The 18,420-nt window shown below is 32.6% G+C and overlaps 2 protein-coding genes across 2 annotated transcripts; one reads left to right on the top strand and one right to left on the bottom strand.

Annotated features, from left to right (window-relative positions):
* Nucleotides 1-8,097: 8,097 nt before the first annotated feature.
* Nucleotides 8,098-8,940, top strand: LOC107894161 (uncharacterized). Its single transcript, XM_016819380.2, has one exon. It carries the CDS (start codon nt 8,146-8,148, stop codon nt 8,284-8,286), a length of 141 nt encoding a protein of 46 aa, XP_016674869.2. The 5' UTR covers nt 8,098-8,145; the 3' UTR covers nt 8,287-8,940.
* A 560-nt stretch (nt 8,941-9,500) lies between these two features.
* LOC107894160 (uncharacterized) lies at nt 9,501-16,183 on the bottom strand. Its single transcript, XM_016819379.2, has 14 exons — nt 15,933-16,183; nt 15,024-15,114; nt 14,829-14,913; nt 14,318-14,387; nt 13,753-13,822; nt 12,174-12,243; nt 11,973-12,018; nt 11,626-11,878; nt 11,332-11,537; nt 11,161-11,235; nt 10,496-10,556; nt 10,204-10,284; nt 10,025-10,104; nt 9,501-9,765 (listed from the first exon to the last, which is right to left on the bottom strand). Exons 1-14 carry the CDS (start codon nt 16,076-16,078, stop codon nt 9,687-9,689), a joined length of 1,413 nt encoding a protein of 470 aa, XP_016674868.1. The 5' UTR covers nt 16,079-16,183; the 3' UTR covers nt 9,501-9,686.
* Between the last annotated feature and the right edge of the window lie 2,237 nt (nt 16,184-18,420).

Here is an 18,420-nt window from a genome sequence, read left to right as displayed (position 1 = left end):
TGTAGTTAATTAGGTTTTGGTTAGGTGAATTTGTTTTAAATTAAGGTTAATTAGGTATAAGGATTAAATTGAATAAAGTGTGAAAGCTTAATAATAGAATAGAGAAAAGTAAATGGACTAATTAAGCAAATAAACCATAAAATTTACAATGGTAATAATAAATTACATGTGTAACAATATTATACATATACTTGTAATAATTATATATATACTTATTATTTAAGAAAATATTATTATATTATATTATATTATATTATATTATATTATATTATAATTAAAGTATAAAATAAATAAGTAATTAAACCAAATTATGACAAATGTATGGTAATGGTGAAATACATGTGTAAAAATAATAATACATGTATTTCTTATTGTATAAGTAAAATATATATATTATATTTTAATATAATAATAAAAACAAAACATAAAAGAAAAAGAAAAAAATAGAAATGGGGAACGAAACAGGGGAAAGAAAGAAGAAAAAGAAAGGAGAAAATTTAGGGTTTTAAGGGTCAAACTCAAAGTGGTAAGTCAATTTAGTCCATTTTCTTAAAATTTTTATGTTTTTAGAATCCTAGAACAAGATACTACTTGATTTATATTGAAATTTTAGAAGTTGTTCATGTTGAATAAATTGAAGTGTTAGGGGTTAAATTGATAGAATTTCAAGTTAGAAGTGAAAAATGGATTGAATTGTAAAATAAATCATAAGTTTTAAGTAATAGAGACTAAATTGAGAGAATTTTGAAATTAGGGTTTATGGTGAAATTTGAAGGTTGAAATTAGTCTAAAGTGAGAGTTGAATGAAAATATGAAATTAGTTTTAAATAAAATAAAGTTAATTTTGATTAAGGATTAAATTGAAATGTGAGCAAAAGTTGAATAAAAATTTAAATATTCAATGTAAAATTGTGTGTATTAATGATTTTAAATTGTTTTAATTTTCATAGTTGACGTTGTGCCGGAGACCTCGGCTAAGAAAAGAAAAGACAAGATTAATGAGGAGTAAGCTCATAGAATTGAATTCTATGAGCAAATGTAAATAGTTGAATTGAAGTTGTAAGAATTTGTGATTGGTATGGATTTTATTGAAATTGAATTAAGAAATTGAAATAAAACCCTATTAATTGTATTGGGCTGAGCCTGATATAGTTGACATGCTATAGGATTGGAAAAGTTTAGTGATACTTCGACTTCAAGACGATGAGACACTAGGTGTCAAACTATTACTTCGGATAAATTCAATAAGGTACTAGGTACCAATTTACTTTGGCAAGGCCGATGAGACACTGGGTGTCAACTTATTACTTCGAATTATCCGATGAGGTACTGGGTGCATACTGGTGTGTTTTGGTTGGATCCGTGTATCCGTACAAGTATGAGTCTTGTTAATAGGGGTAAATGAATAATAAAGTCTTAAAATTGATATGGGAATGAAATGATATGAGAAATGGAAGTGATATAGTGAATTGAAAATAGAATGTGAAATATGTTGAGAATACATGGAATATATGAGTTATATACTCATGAATTGAGTATGGTATGAAATGATGTATTCATGAATTGAGTACTGCATGACTGATTCCATTGTACGAATAAATATGGTTGATATGTGAATAATCATTTATATAGCAATTGTGTGAATTAGGATATTGTTTAATAAATGAAAAATGATAGTTATGATATGATACTAGACATTAATATGTCATTATAAATTTAATTGTGCCTATTATTATATTATATTATTTTTTAAATATTTGGATTATAGAAATACCACTGAGTTTTTACTTAGCGTACAGTTTGTTTTACGTGCGCAGATTAGGTACAATAATTTTGAAGAGTTGTAATCAAGGTTGTGAGCATTCATCTCATCACATCTCTAAGTGCCAAGAGGGTATGTTTCAATATTTTGAATAAAATGTCATGTAATTAGGAAGATCAAGTATGTTCCAAGTAGTAGGAAGTAAAATATAAATTATAAAAATTTATTATTTTTTTAATGTTGAAATATATTAGTGATTAGCCAAAATTATTTTGGCACCAAATGTAATATTCCTATATCAGGTTCCTTGGATCGAACCGGGTATAAGAGTGTTACAACACGGGCGTGTGTGACACACGGTCAGGTGACACAACCGTGTGTCCCATGATACTTCTATAGAAATCAAGTCAATAGCTTCACATGGCCTAGCACACGGGTGTATGGCTTGGCTGTGTGGTACAAGTCAGTATACCCTCTAGTTTTCACACGGCCTAGTACACGGCCTGGCACACGGGTGTGTGAGGCAATTTCGAAGGGTACACGGCTTGGCACACGGGTGTGTGGCTTGGCCGTGTAACCTAAGTTAGTGAGTTACACGGGGTCGAACACAGGCTAGGACACGGCCATGTGATCCCATTTTGAATGCTCACATGACCTGAGACACGGGCGTGTCTCTTGGCCGTGTGAGACACACGGCCTAGCCACACAAACATGTGTCCCCTGCATTTTGAAAATTTTCCATGTTTTTCTAAAAAATTTTTACGTACTTGGTTTAGTTCCGAACCACTTTTAATGTCTATTTAGGGCCTCGAGGGCTCGTAAAAGGGACTATATGATTAAATTTGAATGGCTTTTGTTGGATTGATAAATGAACATGAAATGTATAATTGTTTGAGTTATAAGTCCGATAATGCTCCGTAACCTTGTTCTAGCGTCGGGTTTGGGTTAGGGGTGTTACACGGTGTTTGGGGCGCCACAATAGAAAGGCCTAAGAAACTGTGATTATCACAAGAAAAGTATACTGAAAAGGTCCTTTAAAGATATAAAATGGGTAGAGTTAAAGTGGAGAGCACACCCCTTCCTTTTTACTTAATATTGAGTGTCCAACGAAGTGATTCCACAAAAGAAAAAGATAAGGAATACATGCAAAAAGTTCCTTAATTCTTAGCTATGGGTAGTTTGATCATGCAATGGTATGCACGAAACCGAACTTAGCCTACTTTGTTGGTATGGTTAGTTGGTTCCTTTAAAATCTAGGTAGAGAGTATTAGAATGTAGTGAAGTGGATTATGAGATATCTTGAAGGCACCTTCAACTTGAAACTTTGTCTAAGTAATAATTGTTCTAGTTGGCTACACTAATTTAAACATGGTTGAAGATACTACTTCAAATTACTTGATCACCTTTGTAGGGGAGCTGTGAAAGGGAAATCTAGATTGGAAAAAATGTGTTGCGTTTTTCCACTACTAAGTTAGAGTTCAATGCAACAACCAAAGCATGCAAGGAGTTTCTTTAGAGAAAAATATTTATACAAGAACTCGACTTTGCTCAAGAAGGCATGCTCTTTTTCTTTATAGCCAAAGTGCTATCATCTCAGTAAGGATTCGACTTGCCATTCTAGGTCTAAACATATTGATGTTAGATATCATTAAATGCAAAAAATTCTTGAAGCTAAAATGTTAGGCTTGAGAAATTTTATACAAGTGACAATGGTATTGATATGTTGACTAAAGCCTTATAAAAAGGAAAGTTTGAATCCTGCACGTAGATCTCCTTATGTGGGGATACACCCACTTTAATGGTTTTTTATATGCTTTTATTTTTGTTTTTCCTTTATATAATTAGAGTGTGTGAACAAAATTAAGTGCATTTGGCCCATTTTCATATTTGAGAAAGAGAGAGTTAGTAAAAGCTTAAAACATAGAGGGAAAAAAAGAAAATAAACCGGATTTGATAAACTCTTCAATAGAAGGTTCCATTTGTAGTTTGATTAAACCAATTTTTGGATACCGACTAGAAGGCTTGAGTATCTTTATTTTGTACAGTTGGAATTTCCATCAATGTATTGTAACTTTAAGATCTCAATTTCAAATTCGAATTTCATTTTTTGGTGAATTCTCAAATTTTCTCTCTTGTTTGCTCAAGATCTCTTGTTATTAATCTTGTTGGAGTTTCATACTTATTGTGTGGTTGTTAAGGGTGTGCAAAATTCGGGTAAAATTGAAAAAATTTGATTAACCGACTGAATTCAGTTAATCGGTCGGTTAACTGAATTAATTCGGTTGGGAGTTAGTTAATAATTTTTTAAGTTTTCGATTAACGGTTAATTCGATTTGAAACTGGTCGGTTAACCTATTTTTTTCTATTTAATCAAAAAAATTAATAAATAAAATTATAATATATAAATATTAACCCACTACCCACCCAAACCCAATCCAACATAAACCCAAACCCAAGTATTCAACCCAACCCAATCCTAAAAACTACAAATAATTTAATAATATTTGTAATAGAAGCAATAAGACTTACATGCTTAGAAAGTCGATCGACATAAAAAAAACATAATTTTCAATTAATTTGTTTTGAAAAAATTTTGGTTCGGTTAATGGTTTAAAAGGGTTAGTTAATTAGGATAATGATATTTCGGGTTAGTTAACCGATTAAACACCCCTAGTGGTTGTATGTTATGATCTTGTAGAAAAACTTTTGATTATATGAAGCTTTTAAGTGAACTCTCAAATCTAATAATTTTTACGTTTTGATTTAAAAGAGTTTTTCACATAAAATTATATTTGGTTTGATTTGTTAATTTGTGATTATTATGGTTGATTGGTATTGTTAAAGAGCATATAACTTAAACATATATTGTGCTAGTCATAATTATCAAATTATATTTATTGGGAGAGAAAAAACTCTAGCTGTGCTTCTGTGTTGTTGGATAGATTCGATTTCTTCCCATCATTTGTGAATAATGCAAATTTTAGAATAGTTTTCAATTCACTAAAACTGCCATGAAACATTCTTTGTGTTTGTATAATTTAATCAAATTCTTCTATTAATCCTTATATTATACGTAAATTATGAAATTAGTTTCAGTACTTTGATTTGATCAATTATAATTTTATTTTTTTTAAAATTTTAATTCTAACCCAGTTAAATTAATTATGTCAAATTCTACTATTAGTGCCATACTAGTTAAATCAATTATGTCAAATGGTGGTAGTTGTAAATTTAGTCATTTTTTCCAATTTGATCAATTTTAGTTTCTATACTTTTCAAATTCTAAAACTTTAGTCTCAAATCAAATGGTAGTCATTAAATCAATTGAATAAAATATTAAGTTAATATGACATTATATATGTGATATTACATTTTCTACATAAAATTTTAAAAATAATTTAAGTACTATTATTTAAATCAAAATTAAAATTTAAAAATTATAAAAATTAAAAACAATCAAATCAGACGGTAAAAATTGACTAATTTAATATTATTTTTAAAAAGTCTTTTAAGATAAAAGTATTATTAAAAAATGTTTTTGAAATAGAAAATATTTTACAAAAATAAAAATAAAAAAATTAATTTTTTTAAAAAAAATTTATCCAAAAATACTTGTGACAGTAGAATAAAAAAGATAAATAGGAAAACTAAAAAATTCGCATGCGGAAGCCAGCCGCCAATATATATATATATACTCATTGGTGCAAGGCAAATATCCTGATCTGACAAGAAATCCAGATAGCTGTGATGACATTTGAATGCTTTAAATCCCAAATTAAAGCTCATCTGCATTATTAGCTAACATACTGATCAGGAAGGTGCAGGCATTAAATCAAGTCAAGTAACATGCTATAACCTATTATTGAACAGTGACCTGCTGGCCATCAATTCCTGATTTATTAATCATATACCTCAATGAACTCTCATGCAAGCTTCTTCCTAACCTCATTAACTCAATTATGAACGCAAGGAGACAACTGTAGCAGTGTTTAATGTTTGATCCAAAGGCAATGATTAATACATTCATAACTTTGTTTACTGATTTTCCATATGCAATTTGAGCTCATACTCTCTCATCTTTGTATTATTCTTTTAATAGTACGTAATAATGTTGTTAAAAGGAAGAGGAAATTAAGGAGATAAACTTGTGCTGTTTCACAATTTAATCCTTTTCCTTTCTTTTTACTACAAGACAGTTTTGTACATGGAGAAATTTTGAATCTAAAAATCATCATATGCACTAGTAAATAATAAGGTTTAATTATGCCTTTTGATCCTTGTACTCTTTAGACTTTTGTACTTTAGTCAATCTATTTTTATTATTAAGAATTTAATCTCTTTACTGGTTTAATTAATAACACAATAATTAAATTTGAATACATAATGTTTTAATGTTGATTTAAAAATTAAATTCTAATCAGTAATACAAAATAAAATTTATCACAAATTCAATTGCCATGTGAAGTTTAGTTTTTAAATGAGAGAAATAGAGAAACTAACATCACAGGGATTAGAAGCAAATATACCACAATAAGAAGATAAATTTTTGGAAACCTCCTTACTCAACTTGAAGACAAAAAGTTAGGGGTTAAAGGCAGGCATGTATTTGAAGGGGCAACTGTAATGCTAACTCTTTCACTGATTGACGTATGAAGGAAGGTGATGTGCGAAAGAAGTTGTATGATATAATAACTTGGTGATGGGACTAAGAAATAATTAATGCTAGAGTGTAACACAGGCAAAGCCAATTGCAAATCACAGTAACTTCACGTGCAACTCTGACCCTAGTATGCAACCAAACCCATTTTTTTTGCTATAAAATGTAAACACTATTACACCAGCCACCATTTTAAATGTCCAAATTGATACAACAACCCAAGTCTGAGATTATGTTAGTATGTACATAAGAGGCACTACAAACAGCATCTTAAAATCTTGTCTACAGTCTTAAAAAGAATGGACACAGCTCTTAACCCCATATTTTTTTACACAGCAAAGGGTTAATGGAAGTTGAATAGTTTAAATGGGAGAAACACAAGGCCAAGCAAAGCAAGTGGTGCGTGCCTTGCTTTATTTATTTTAATCTAATCACTTACTAGGGTTTTGAGCTCATTACCTTGCTTTTATCAATCTTATTTTTATACTATTATAATGGAATCTTTTGGTCATAACCCAACCTTGACTTCATTTTTGTTTTTTTTTTTGGCATGTGGGCTTACTGATTTTTAGCGGATTTTTGTTCTATTTCTGATCAATTTTATTGTAGACTGATTTTTTTTATTATAATTATATTAAATCTCAATTAAATTAGATCCGACTAGAGAATAAATCTTTTCTAAGACAATACTTACACTCAGAACCATTCTTAAGGTTTATCGAGTTTTTTTTTACTGAACCCAACATCGATTATTGCAGATGCAGAGTGACTTCAAACTGCAGCAAAGATGAATTAACTCCAGCTGCCAACTAGCCGAAACAGGGAGATTTGACCCTTGGTTTGGGTTTTGGAAATGCAAATCAACATTTCATTCCATGTTTATATTATTATATAATAATTCAAATTATGCATCTACACTGTGACCACTCTGTCAAATGCTTCACCAGGATTTCAACCTAATGAAAAGCCAGATGTAAGTGAAATGAGACTCAAGAATTGCAATAAAGTCGGTGGGATCTTAGTCTTATTTGGTCTGCTGCCAATTTTACATGTATACTTGCTATGAGGAAATATATAATTAGCAAATAATTAATTATAATTCTCTGATAATGAGTTTTTCTTGCACAGTGTCTTCAAAATGGACCAACCAAAACTCAGTTTCTTGTTTCATCAAAAGTCATTATCAACCCATCGTGTAGGTTACTTTAAATAAAGTAGAAATTTAACCAGCCATGATAACATTGTTAATTTGAATGAAGCCCCATGTCCCTACATAGATGATAGGAAGTCAAGATGAATATATATATATTTGAAGTTAGTTCCAAACAAAACAAGAAAGAAACAACAAAAAGATGAACCTCATCATCCATTAATAATAATCTTCTCAGTCATCATCCACAAAATTGAAAGGCATGCAATGGGCATAAATAATTATAGCCACAGAGAAATTTGCTTAGCTAATTGAAAATCATGGCCGACCCGTTATGCCGGAGGTTGATGTCTACAAAAAAAGCTAAGATATAGAGTATGACATGGCAATGAAAATGGGGGAGATAGAGAGGGGTGGGGGTGGGGTCCAATTGGTGTTGTCTGGTGACTTAGGGGGCACTGCACGCCCTTTCATGCCCCATCCATGGCTCTTTACTAGACCAATGAATGTAAGGCAGGACCACACTTTCCTCCCTATAAGAACCCTCTTTCAGTTCCGCAGCAGCACAAGGTAGAGATGAAGATGAGCAGTGGCAGCATGGGAGCCTCAAAGAGAAGGTTATCAAGCAGAGGATTTGGAGGGGTCCTCCGAGAGCAAAGGGCTAAGCTTTATATAATCCGTAGATGTGTTGTTATGCTCCTTTGCTGGCATGATTGAAACTCCTTTTTTTTCTTTTTATTTCTTCTTTTCATGGTGGAGTGTAAATGCTTTCCAGCGGCGGATATCATTATCGGAAAGTTGAAAAAACAGTTTTTGTATGCCATGGCCTTATGGCCTGGATGTAAATTAGATAGCTTGAATTAAAATCTTTGATATTATTAGTTAACAAAGCATATGCTCCTTTATTCTTTTAAATCTGCTTCTGTTTTTGTGACATGAAGATTGATCCATCATGGGATTGGAGGTCAGAAGGATCAATGCAACTGCTCTTTAGCTTCTATCATTTGCTTTCAGATAGTGAAATAGAAGACGAATTTCGGGCTTTGCCTTTTTCATGAATTGCTCAAAGTTTAGTTTTCTTCTTCCGGTATGAAACCTTCCCATATCAATTAGTCATATTGAATTCCAACTAAACACCAAGTCTAGTCGGGTTAGATGTTCTATCAACTTTTTTTCTTTCTTTCACAAAACTTGAATCTGAACACTCCGTCCAGCAAGATGAGGAAATAGACTATCAAAAAGAAAAGGGTCAGATGAAAGCCAAAGCCCACGTGTGCCTCCGTATACACAACCCCCACCACCACACATGGTCATGTCATGGTTGTCTGCTTCATTTTCAATCAACAAAAAACTACTGTTTAATATCAATAATTCATTAAACTATTACTATATTACATGTATACATATGTATTATATATGTTGGAAAAGCTTAAATCTAAGACCCCTCTTAGAGAGGGGATAAATTGTAGAATAACAACTTGAAATTGCATGGACATGGGCATGGCTTGGGTCAGCGATATTGAACTAGCAAAACCAGCCTGCCAATCCATCCATAGTGACCAGGTCGTTGAATGCATGGGCATGTCTTCTTTTCAATCATAGCATTCATGTGCCATAATTTACATCTTCCACACCAATGCCCCGGCACTAACAGTTAACTTGTAAGCCAAGCAACAGTAATAGGCATTTGATGCTGGATGTAACTTATGGCACATGTAAACAATTATGTACAATCTCCTATACTTCTTTTTTGTTGAGGTCGTTGACTTCACTTTTGATAAAAGCACATTACTGCCTTGATTTTCATTATAGTTACTTATGAACTAAGTAAAGCTCCAGTTTGAACATCATTAATTAAAGATCATTTTTAAGTTTTAACAAAGTGAAAAGATACTTCGGCACTAATGATTTTTCATCGAAACTTTGTATCATGTCAAAATCCCTAAATTTCATTTCATAAATGCAACCAAATGTTATTTACAATTCTTGGGTGCGATTACACAACTGTATCATGTTCCAAGAAACCAAATTGACCTGCTTCTCAATGCTTGCTTCACCAAAAATCACAAGCAATTCTTGAAAACTTTACATGAATTTTTTCTACAGGTAATTTCAGACTACACATCATACACCGGCAGTCGCTCTTCAATAGAAACACGGCAGATTGGGCACCTTTTACACTTCTCACAGCATGTACTGAGATGCAAATCAGTCAGATAAAAAAGAATGCATGATTCGACATCCTTTGTTAAGAAATGTAATATTATGCATGGTCATAAGACACAGGTTACAATTTTGTAAGTAATTACCATAAACATACATACATGAGAAGTTATGATGCCTTAGCCGTAGATTTAGGAGATACATCAATGCATTAATCATTACAGATAGAGCACGTGATAGCCAGAATGAACGAACTTTAGCAGTATTTATGGGGATGGGTAGATATGAATACCTGCAGAGGACATGATGTCTACATGGGAGGAGGACTATGTTGATTTGTTCTTCGAAGCAAACTCTACAGAGAATCTTTTCCTGACAGATTCATTAAATTAACAAGTAAGCAATACCATAGATAATGGCTCAACAGTTATAATAACTAGGTTAGAACTTATGTTTTCTCCTGAAATATACATTTTGAAGTCTTTCAAACTCCTGCTGGCTAAACTGGGTGATTTCTGTCTGCTCACGGACTGCAGCTTGTAATCTCCAAATCTGTGTTTAAAAGAAATGAAGATTTTATCAGTACAACATCATTAGATGGTAAACAGGATTTCACATATTATATAGCCATCAAGTTGGACAAAAACAATTGCAAAAATAAAGCAGACTTCTATTAAATTTCATTCAAAAATAAAAAAACAGACTTAAACTAAAGCATAAGCTTATACTTTTACGATTTGAAGATAACAAGTACTGGGTGTACCTCTTCAACCAGATCTGATTTAGGCATTTTCTTCACAGAATCAGGTGAGAAAGTGTTATATCTGAACGTTAAGAGGATGAAAGATAAGATCAGCATAGAGACAAGAGGAGGAAAAAACCTGTTACAATCTCTGTAATACTCAAGAGGCCCCATAGCATGCAATAGAAGCGACCGGCACTTATGATGAGAACAAACAAGCATTGTTGATAAATTCAGCATAACAACAACAACTCATCATGCAGACTCCATTCTTTAGTTTCCAAAGCTTTTTAAAACATTCTTTTCATGAAAAATAAACTAAAAGAGTAAGCCAGAACACCAGAATGGAACATACATGAATGGGAGAATTTATTTTTCTTTCAACCAGTAATGGATGGAAGATTTAAGAGGTTGTCACCATGTTGTGAAATGAATGGATATAATCCTAACGGATAAAGGTGACTAACTGGTAACTTTACTGCATTTCTTGTGCAGCTATAAATGAATACTGATGGTAATGAAAACTTTTCCACTTTCAGAAAAATCATACTACGCTGGAGAAACCATTTTTGATATGCTTTTTAAATCTAAGAATTCCCTCAAGAAAGCAGGCAGAATTGTTGCTTATACATTTTGCTAGTTGAATGAATGCCTAAAGGAACCAGAACATAAAATACAAAACATACCCAGATGCTCCAGAACAGTAAAGTCTAGCCTGCTCCTCTCGACTTCCTTCATCAATAGACCACCAACCCAGCAACCTGTTGAAAGAAAGAAACATAAATGACGTCTTGCTACACAATGATTAATTTTTGTCACTAATCAATTTTTTAAAGTCCAACTCCTAATAAAACTACCTTGACCCACGGTGCAAGAACCCAAAAAATTCAACCACTTTTGATGATATATCAAAGTATCTTCCAGAGACAGCTTCACTATGTATTAAAATAACAATTTTCTCAATCAATCTATATGCAGCAAGAACAACCCCAGCTCCTTGCAGCAGCAGAAGAGGAGAAAAAAGGACTGGAGATGATATATTTCTTGCACTAGGTGGTGTTCCCTGGCATCACAGTTTAATATGTATTTAAGGTATGGCTTTAATATTTGGAAAAATAACAAACTAAGGCCCTTCTAAACAATAAAAATACCTCTAAGTACATGAAAAGCATGATCTGGAAACCAATAAATGGAATTTTCATAACATGCCCTCCGATATCTTGCATGCTGCACATTCCACTGTTCTGTTGCATGTCCTCATCAGTAGATACTACTAAACCTCTGTTCCAGTCCAGGTATCTCGTACTCATTGAAGATGAGCTGGTTTGTCCAAGATGGGAATTTCGATGAATTGCTGGATTATACCACTTTGTACAAACAAGAAAGGCAAAGCACTCTGCAATACTGCAACAAAACAAAAAAGATAATTCCAACAGAAAAAAAGGGAACCGAGGAGAAGCCAAAAAAAAATCATCACATGAAAATGATCGTCTTCTACCCAAAATTTATGAATAAATCCCACCAGCCGAGAGCTGCAACATCCCCTACATGTCGTTGAAGATCAATTAATGTATTAGCATTGCACGTTTTGAACAACTCACATTTATAACAAGATAGAATAAATATGGCGTTGAATGGTACATAAAGAAAAAGAAAAAGAAACTAGGTCAAGAGAATTATGACTAAACAAACAACTTACCACATAACTTTAAAAGAGTGAAAGTTGTGGCAGCAATAAAAAAGACCATAGATATTGCAACCCAAAAATGCTACAAATAAAATACCAGAAATTTAACATCAGTTCTCTGAACAATTATCAGGGCACAATACTTTAACATTAGATATTAAAAAGTAGATCATCATGAACCATATGTGTTGTTACCATTATCAAACTGAGCATATACTCTGGTTAAATATGAGTATTTTTTAAGTATGACGCATTCACAACAAGCAGTTAGAAATGTGAACAATTAGTCAAAATGAACATTAATATCATTTTTTCTACTTCTTTCACATTGTTTCTTTTCATCTTTCTTAATACCATATGAGTCAACATGATAGAGGGTAAACTTTTCATTTATTGTTCATTTTCAATCAAGTTGTCCCAAGTTAAAAAATGTGTCTTGAAAGCAAATCTCATGCTTAATTAAAAACAACATAACGTTCAGAATAGTTATTGAACGGTGCACCTCTAGAAAGGCTAGTAGAGAGAAAACACGGAGATACAAAAGAGGAAGATTTATACAATACAGTGCTTCTGAGTTCCAAAATTGGAGCAAGTCAAATATGAATCAATTCAGATGTATCTCCTCAAGCAATTTTCTTGATCAAAGATACAAGAATCAAAAGAGTTCAAGTAAAGGTTTTGAATATGTTTTGTTGGTACAAGAAACTGCCAACCAACACTTAATCACTATGAGAAAGCTGGATTAGTGCTACATAGAACCAGATAAGCTAAATGATAACTTGAACTGAAATTTGGTTAAGGATCTGGAGTAAGAGAGAGTCAATTATTCGCTAAAAGGCTGAGGCTCACAAAAGTGAGCTAGATGAGAGTATAACCTTACAGCAGATAATTTAGTCTAAAGCGAAACCTCTGCTTATTTGTCAAAAATAAAAAATTAAAAAATGTGATAAAAAACTTGATCTCTTATTCAGCAATTTTAAAATCTAATATACTTTTTCTAATCACTGTTAAAAATTATGAGGGGGGGGGGGAGGGTCTTCTGACAGTTCACAGAACAAGGAGATAACATCTTCTCCTAACATCCAAAGAAAAATGGCAAGGGGACAGAACCAAATTAGATTTTCAAAGGTAAAAAATGGAAACAATACATGATACATAACCAATCTCATACCTGGTTCTTCTCAATTCAAATTGCACTAACTAAGTACACATCAATTAAGGCCAATGCCTACAAGGCAGTAAATCCGGGATAATGGTTGAACTTTGAATCATATATACGCATCCCATGCAGACATGCATTATATTTATATGCATGTTTGATTGTTTTATCATGCATTCCAATAAAAGTTGAGAGACTGATCAGAGCAATGATTACCATTACCAGTAACATTATAATTCCATGCCTTGTCTGATGAAAGATGAAATGAAAACCAAAAAACTGATAAAGGTGCAAAGCCACTGGAGAAATCATCATTTATGAAACTTAATGAGTATGTAGAACCAAGCACTAAGGCTAATCAAGAATTTTATTTCATGAGTTATATGTTATTCCTAAAATAAATCACTAAGTCAATAATAATTACAAACTTACTGGAAGGGTCTCCCATATCACTTCATCACTCATACTTTCATCATCTCCGGGCATTAAAGCTCTGCACATCCTGTTAAAAATTAAAGAAAAATGGTTATTGCATCTATAACGGTTGATAACATAGAACTAAATAACAGGAACATTGAATACCTGCCTACAACAGGCTTGGTGCTTTGCTAAAATACTAAAACATCAATGGCCTAGCTATAGTTAATGAAAAAGTCTGTAGACTCAAAGCAATGCAACCCAACAGAATTTTTGGGCCGGGTGAGGATCAAAAGGAGGACACCAAATATGTTTATGATTTTTTGAAGTCAAGAAACAAGAGATGAAGTTGGCAAGAAGCATACAGTCCACACTACATGCTATCAATAGCCACATATCATGATACTGGATTTAATTAATTTTTTAAGGTTGTCAAGAAGTTTTGCGAGATTTCAGATTCCTATTGGCTGGAGCCAAAACGTGAACAAAATCGATTTAGTTAATAGGCAAAAGAGTTTTATAGTACCAGTAAGTACTCAACCACAAATAGAGGATCAACATAATGGTTAAAGAAATATACCTGATATTATCAACCAAAATAGCTATTTCAAATATAAGCAGGGGCATAAAGACGATCTTCAGATTCACAACTGCAGAACATTGATTTTCACAGAATTAATCTAATATGATAATTAATGGAGAAATTAAATGCTAAAAGAATATAGATGTACTAAACTTTTGAAGAATCAGATGTATATCCTTCGAAACAAGGGATAAGTTCAGATAAATATTTCACTACGTTGAAGATAGAAACTAATATTTGCAGACTATAGATAATACTTAAAGCAGTAATAAAATGTATTGATAGAAAGAGTATCAGTTAAGTTAATACGATAACTTGAGCATAATAAGTAATTTGTGAGCCATTAATCTGAACAACCTTGATCCACCAAATCAAGGAGTGCAACTACGATGGAAAATATTAAAGCAAGAAGTAAATAATCAAGAAAGAATTCATATATCTACAGATTATATGTTAAATAAAGTAAGTACATCTACATTATAATGTCCAGAGAATGTTGACTCCGTACCAAAGCTATTGTCAAGATGTATACACAAAAGGAGCTCAAAAGCAACAAGCAACGGTGACGCCATGACCGTATGAAAGGGGGCCCACTGTGCATGAGAAAATCACATTAGTGATTTGGATTCATTTCGAATATAACACCATAAAAAATCTTGTCGCAGCTAAGATGACATCTAAATTTAGAGATGATTTGTTATACATTACGATCATGAGGGATTGCTGGAGCAGGCAAAGAAAACCTCCCACGTGCTACGACTGAATGAAAGAGCCATAACGGGGCAAATACAAGCCTGCACAAGGAAACAAAAAGCAAGCAGCCTTTAATAAATAGAAAACCAGAGAAAGAGTAGTTTACTTTCTTACTAGCATAAGATGATTTCATGCTCTCATCTCCCTACTTGCCTATAGAACTAGTGAATTTACACTGACCTGAAACAAATGCATGCAGGTTCTGTCCTCTATTATACACCTAACAGTGTTAACTCTATAACTAACACTTTCCTCAGAACCTCTATGCATGATCATTAGTTAAATGTATTCACACTGTTAACCTTATATATGATCAAATCAAGGAAAGCAGATCAAGTATCTCTGAGAAGGAAGAGAAAAAGCCATCAGTTAAACCCCTAACAAAGAGATTACATGACACTTGCCATATGTTTGAATTCCATGGCTATCCCAATAGAGAAGCCAAACCAGTCAATATTTCCTACACTCAAGTTTACAATTCTAGAGATTAATCAGATAAAACTTGCACGATTTCCATCTCAAAAAGAAAACCCCCACCCTTAGTCTTCTTTTCCATCTCAAAGCCACCCAATTTTCACTTGCTTAAATCAAGTAAAACGTTACTCAAGGAAAAACTAACAACATACAAGTCACATAAAGAAAGAAAAAAACCCTTAATTGCAAAAGAGATTTATATGAATGTTTTAAAATTCGTTTAACCAAGAATATTGTAAAAGGATGGAAGTGACTTGACGAATATAGTTAATGCAAACAACAAAATGAAAAAAGGGGGAAAATCATTGCTTTTCGCAAAACGTAACAGTCGTGAAACAAAAGGAACCAATCGTTAAATTAAGCAAATGAAAAAAGAGAAACGAACCACCAAGAATAGGAGAAGGCATGGTGAAGCTTAAGAACGAGTAAAAGGGTGAAAGAGAAGAGCAAGGCATGGGCTAGCAGGGCCAGCAGTGACTTCCCCACTCTCCTCCAGCTCATCACTCTTCTTCTTCTCTCTACAGCAAGCATACCCAGAAAATAAAAAAGGGAAAAAAATCAAAAATAAAAAATTGACGGAATTCTCAAGATACCCAGAAAAGATAAACATCAAAAAGTGCAACTTGGCTTTCACGCCAAAGCAAAGGCCTTTGTATATGGTGGAAAAATTCTTGGGACGAAATTAGACGGATGATGGCGTCTTAGTCTAGGAAAAAGACGAGGGTAATTTGGTCAAGGGGAAGAAGTGATTTGGTGGTGCCCACATTAGAAGGCATCAAAGTATAGGAACCTATACAACAAACACTTACATACCTTTTAACATGTCATAATAATAATGTTAGTTATTTTAAATGACAAACACTAAACAAAAACACCAACCAATTATGAATTATAAATATTTCATACTAGCAATGAGGTTTCACATAATGATTCATTCACACTTCTGACAAGTCCAATCGAATCTTTGAGAGGTTACAAGACAACCAAGGGAGAGACGGAAATAAGATGGAAATAAAACCCTAATATCAGCCAGTTAGATCAATTGGATCTAGATCTATTTAAATAATTAGTTTGAGTTAAAAGGTCATATCGATTAATTCATAAAATTGAAAGTTGAATTATTTTTATTTTTATTTTTAATAATTTATTCAACTAAACCCAAAAAATTAGTCTAATTAAAAATCGATAGGCAAATCCCACCATTCCGATTTTGAAAACATTGTCTACAACACAACCTATATATGAGAGAGGTGAAGGCCATGAGTGATATAATCATGATGATGTTCTAAATATGTATTATAAGTAATTTGAATTATTAAAAAGTAACCATTTAAGTCATTAGGTCCCTAAGTTAATAAATGTCTCATGTGGGATTTTCAATTCCATTTAAATATCCACATATTTTATATTAAAAAACCTATTTTCTTTGTTTAATTAATATTTCTTTCTTTCTTCTATTTATATAACCTAAAAATGTTAAAACCTTTAAAGTTTTTTCTCTTGTCTTCATTTCTCACGCACTAATCCACATAACAAAATGTGAATAAAAGGCTAAGAAAAGATTTTTTGATTAAAAAAAATTTGTTGTAAGAATTTTGGGATTATATCTTTCATAGCTCATGTAAGTTTTTTATTTGGTATGATCCACCAATAAAGCAAAGGGCAAAGGTTGTCGTGCGAGTTGTTAAGGAAAACAAAAAAATAAAGGAAAACAAAACAAAGAAAGATTACTCAGGGTGTTTGCTTGAGTTTTTTGTTTGTTGTTGGTATAGATTTTGAAATGAAGGAATATGGTGAATTTTGCTATTGTGGAGTTAGGGTTTAAAGAAGTTTGTTGTTGTTGCATTTTTCTTTTGAGTTAGAATTTGTGAGGGAATATGATGAAATTGACTTTAGGTTAGCATATTATGTTAGTGAATGTATGAATATTGTAATGAATTTTAGATTTAAACAAAGGTGGTCAATTTTAGATATTTAATTGTGTTATGAATTGGGAAATGCTAGATAGTTATGAATTGCAAAACACTAGCTTGCTTGAACAATTACAAAAAATAATTTTGCTATGAATCCATCATTGTTAAGTTTGTAAATGAAATTTCAAATCCATTCAATATGTTACTAAGGTACAAAATATTCACCTTTGAGCATTTAGCTAAAATCAACTAGAAAAGATCATATAAAGGCAGTATCAACTTAACTACAATATCAACTAAATTATTCCTAAATAGTCATCTAGCACAAAATCAGCTTAATGACAATACACAGAAGATTAGTTAAATTATCACTTAGCAAAAAAATAAATAAATGCCTTGCATGTCTGTTGTTGCCACCAATAGGAACCCTTCGCATGTCTTTACATTGTGTCATGTGTAAGTATATTTGGTGCATTTAAGTTGCACACTTTTCCTGCTAATTTTACTAGTAGTATTGGCCTCATCTACTTCTTTTTATTCATATTTTTGTGAGGCCCTGTAACACCCCACACCCGTGCCTTACACCGAGACGGAATATGAGGCATTACCCTAACTTGAACTCATGCATACAAACGTTTTCATATCACCAAACCATGGTCAAATTAAAAACTTTTTCAATTTTTATTATAAACTCCTTAATAAGAGCCTACGAGGCTCAAAACATCCATTGGAACCCATTCGGAATCAATCCGGATCTTTTACAGAATTCTAAAAATAACACTTAACACAGGGGCACCCACTCGTGTGAGAGGGGCAACACGCCCGTGTGACCATTTAGGCATGGTCGTGTTGATGGGCCGTGTGGCTGACACGGTCTAGGCACATTAGGACACACCCGTGTCCCTTACCCATGTGCATTTATTTTTAAATTCGAACCTACAGGGGTTTTACACGGCCTGT

Source organism: Gossypium hirsutum, chromosome A13 (assembly GCF_007990345.1).
Source record: "Gossypium hirsutum isolate 1008001.06 chromosome A13, Gossypium_hirsutum_v2.1, whole genome shotgun sequence".
NCBI classification, from domain to species: domain Eukaryota; kingdom Viridiplantae; phylum Streptophyta; class Magnoliopsida; order Malvales; family Malvaceae; genus Gossypium; species Gossypium hirsutum.
Note: the sequence above shows the minus strand (reverse complement) of the source record. Positions and strands in the feature narration are given on the sequence as shown.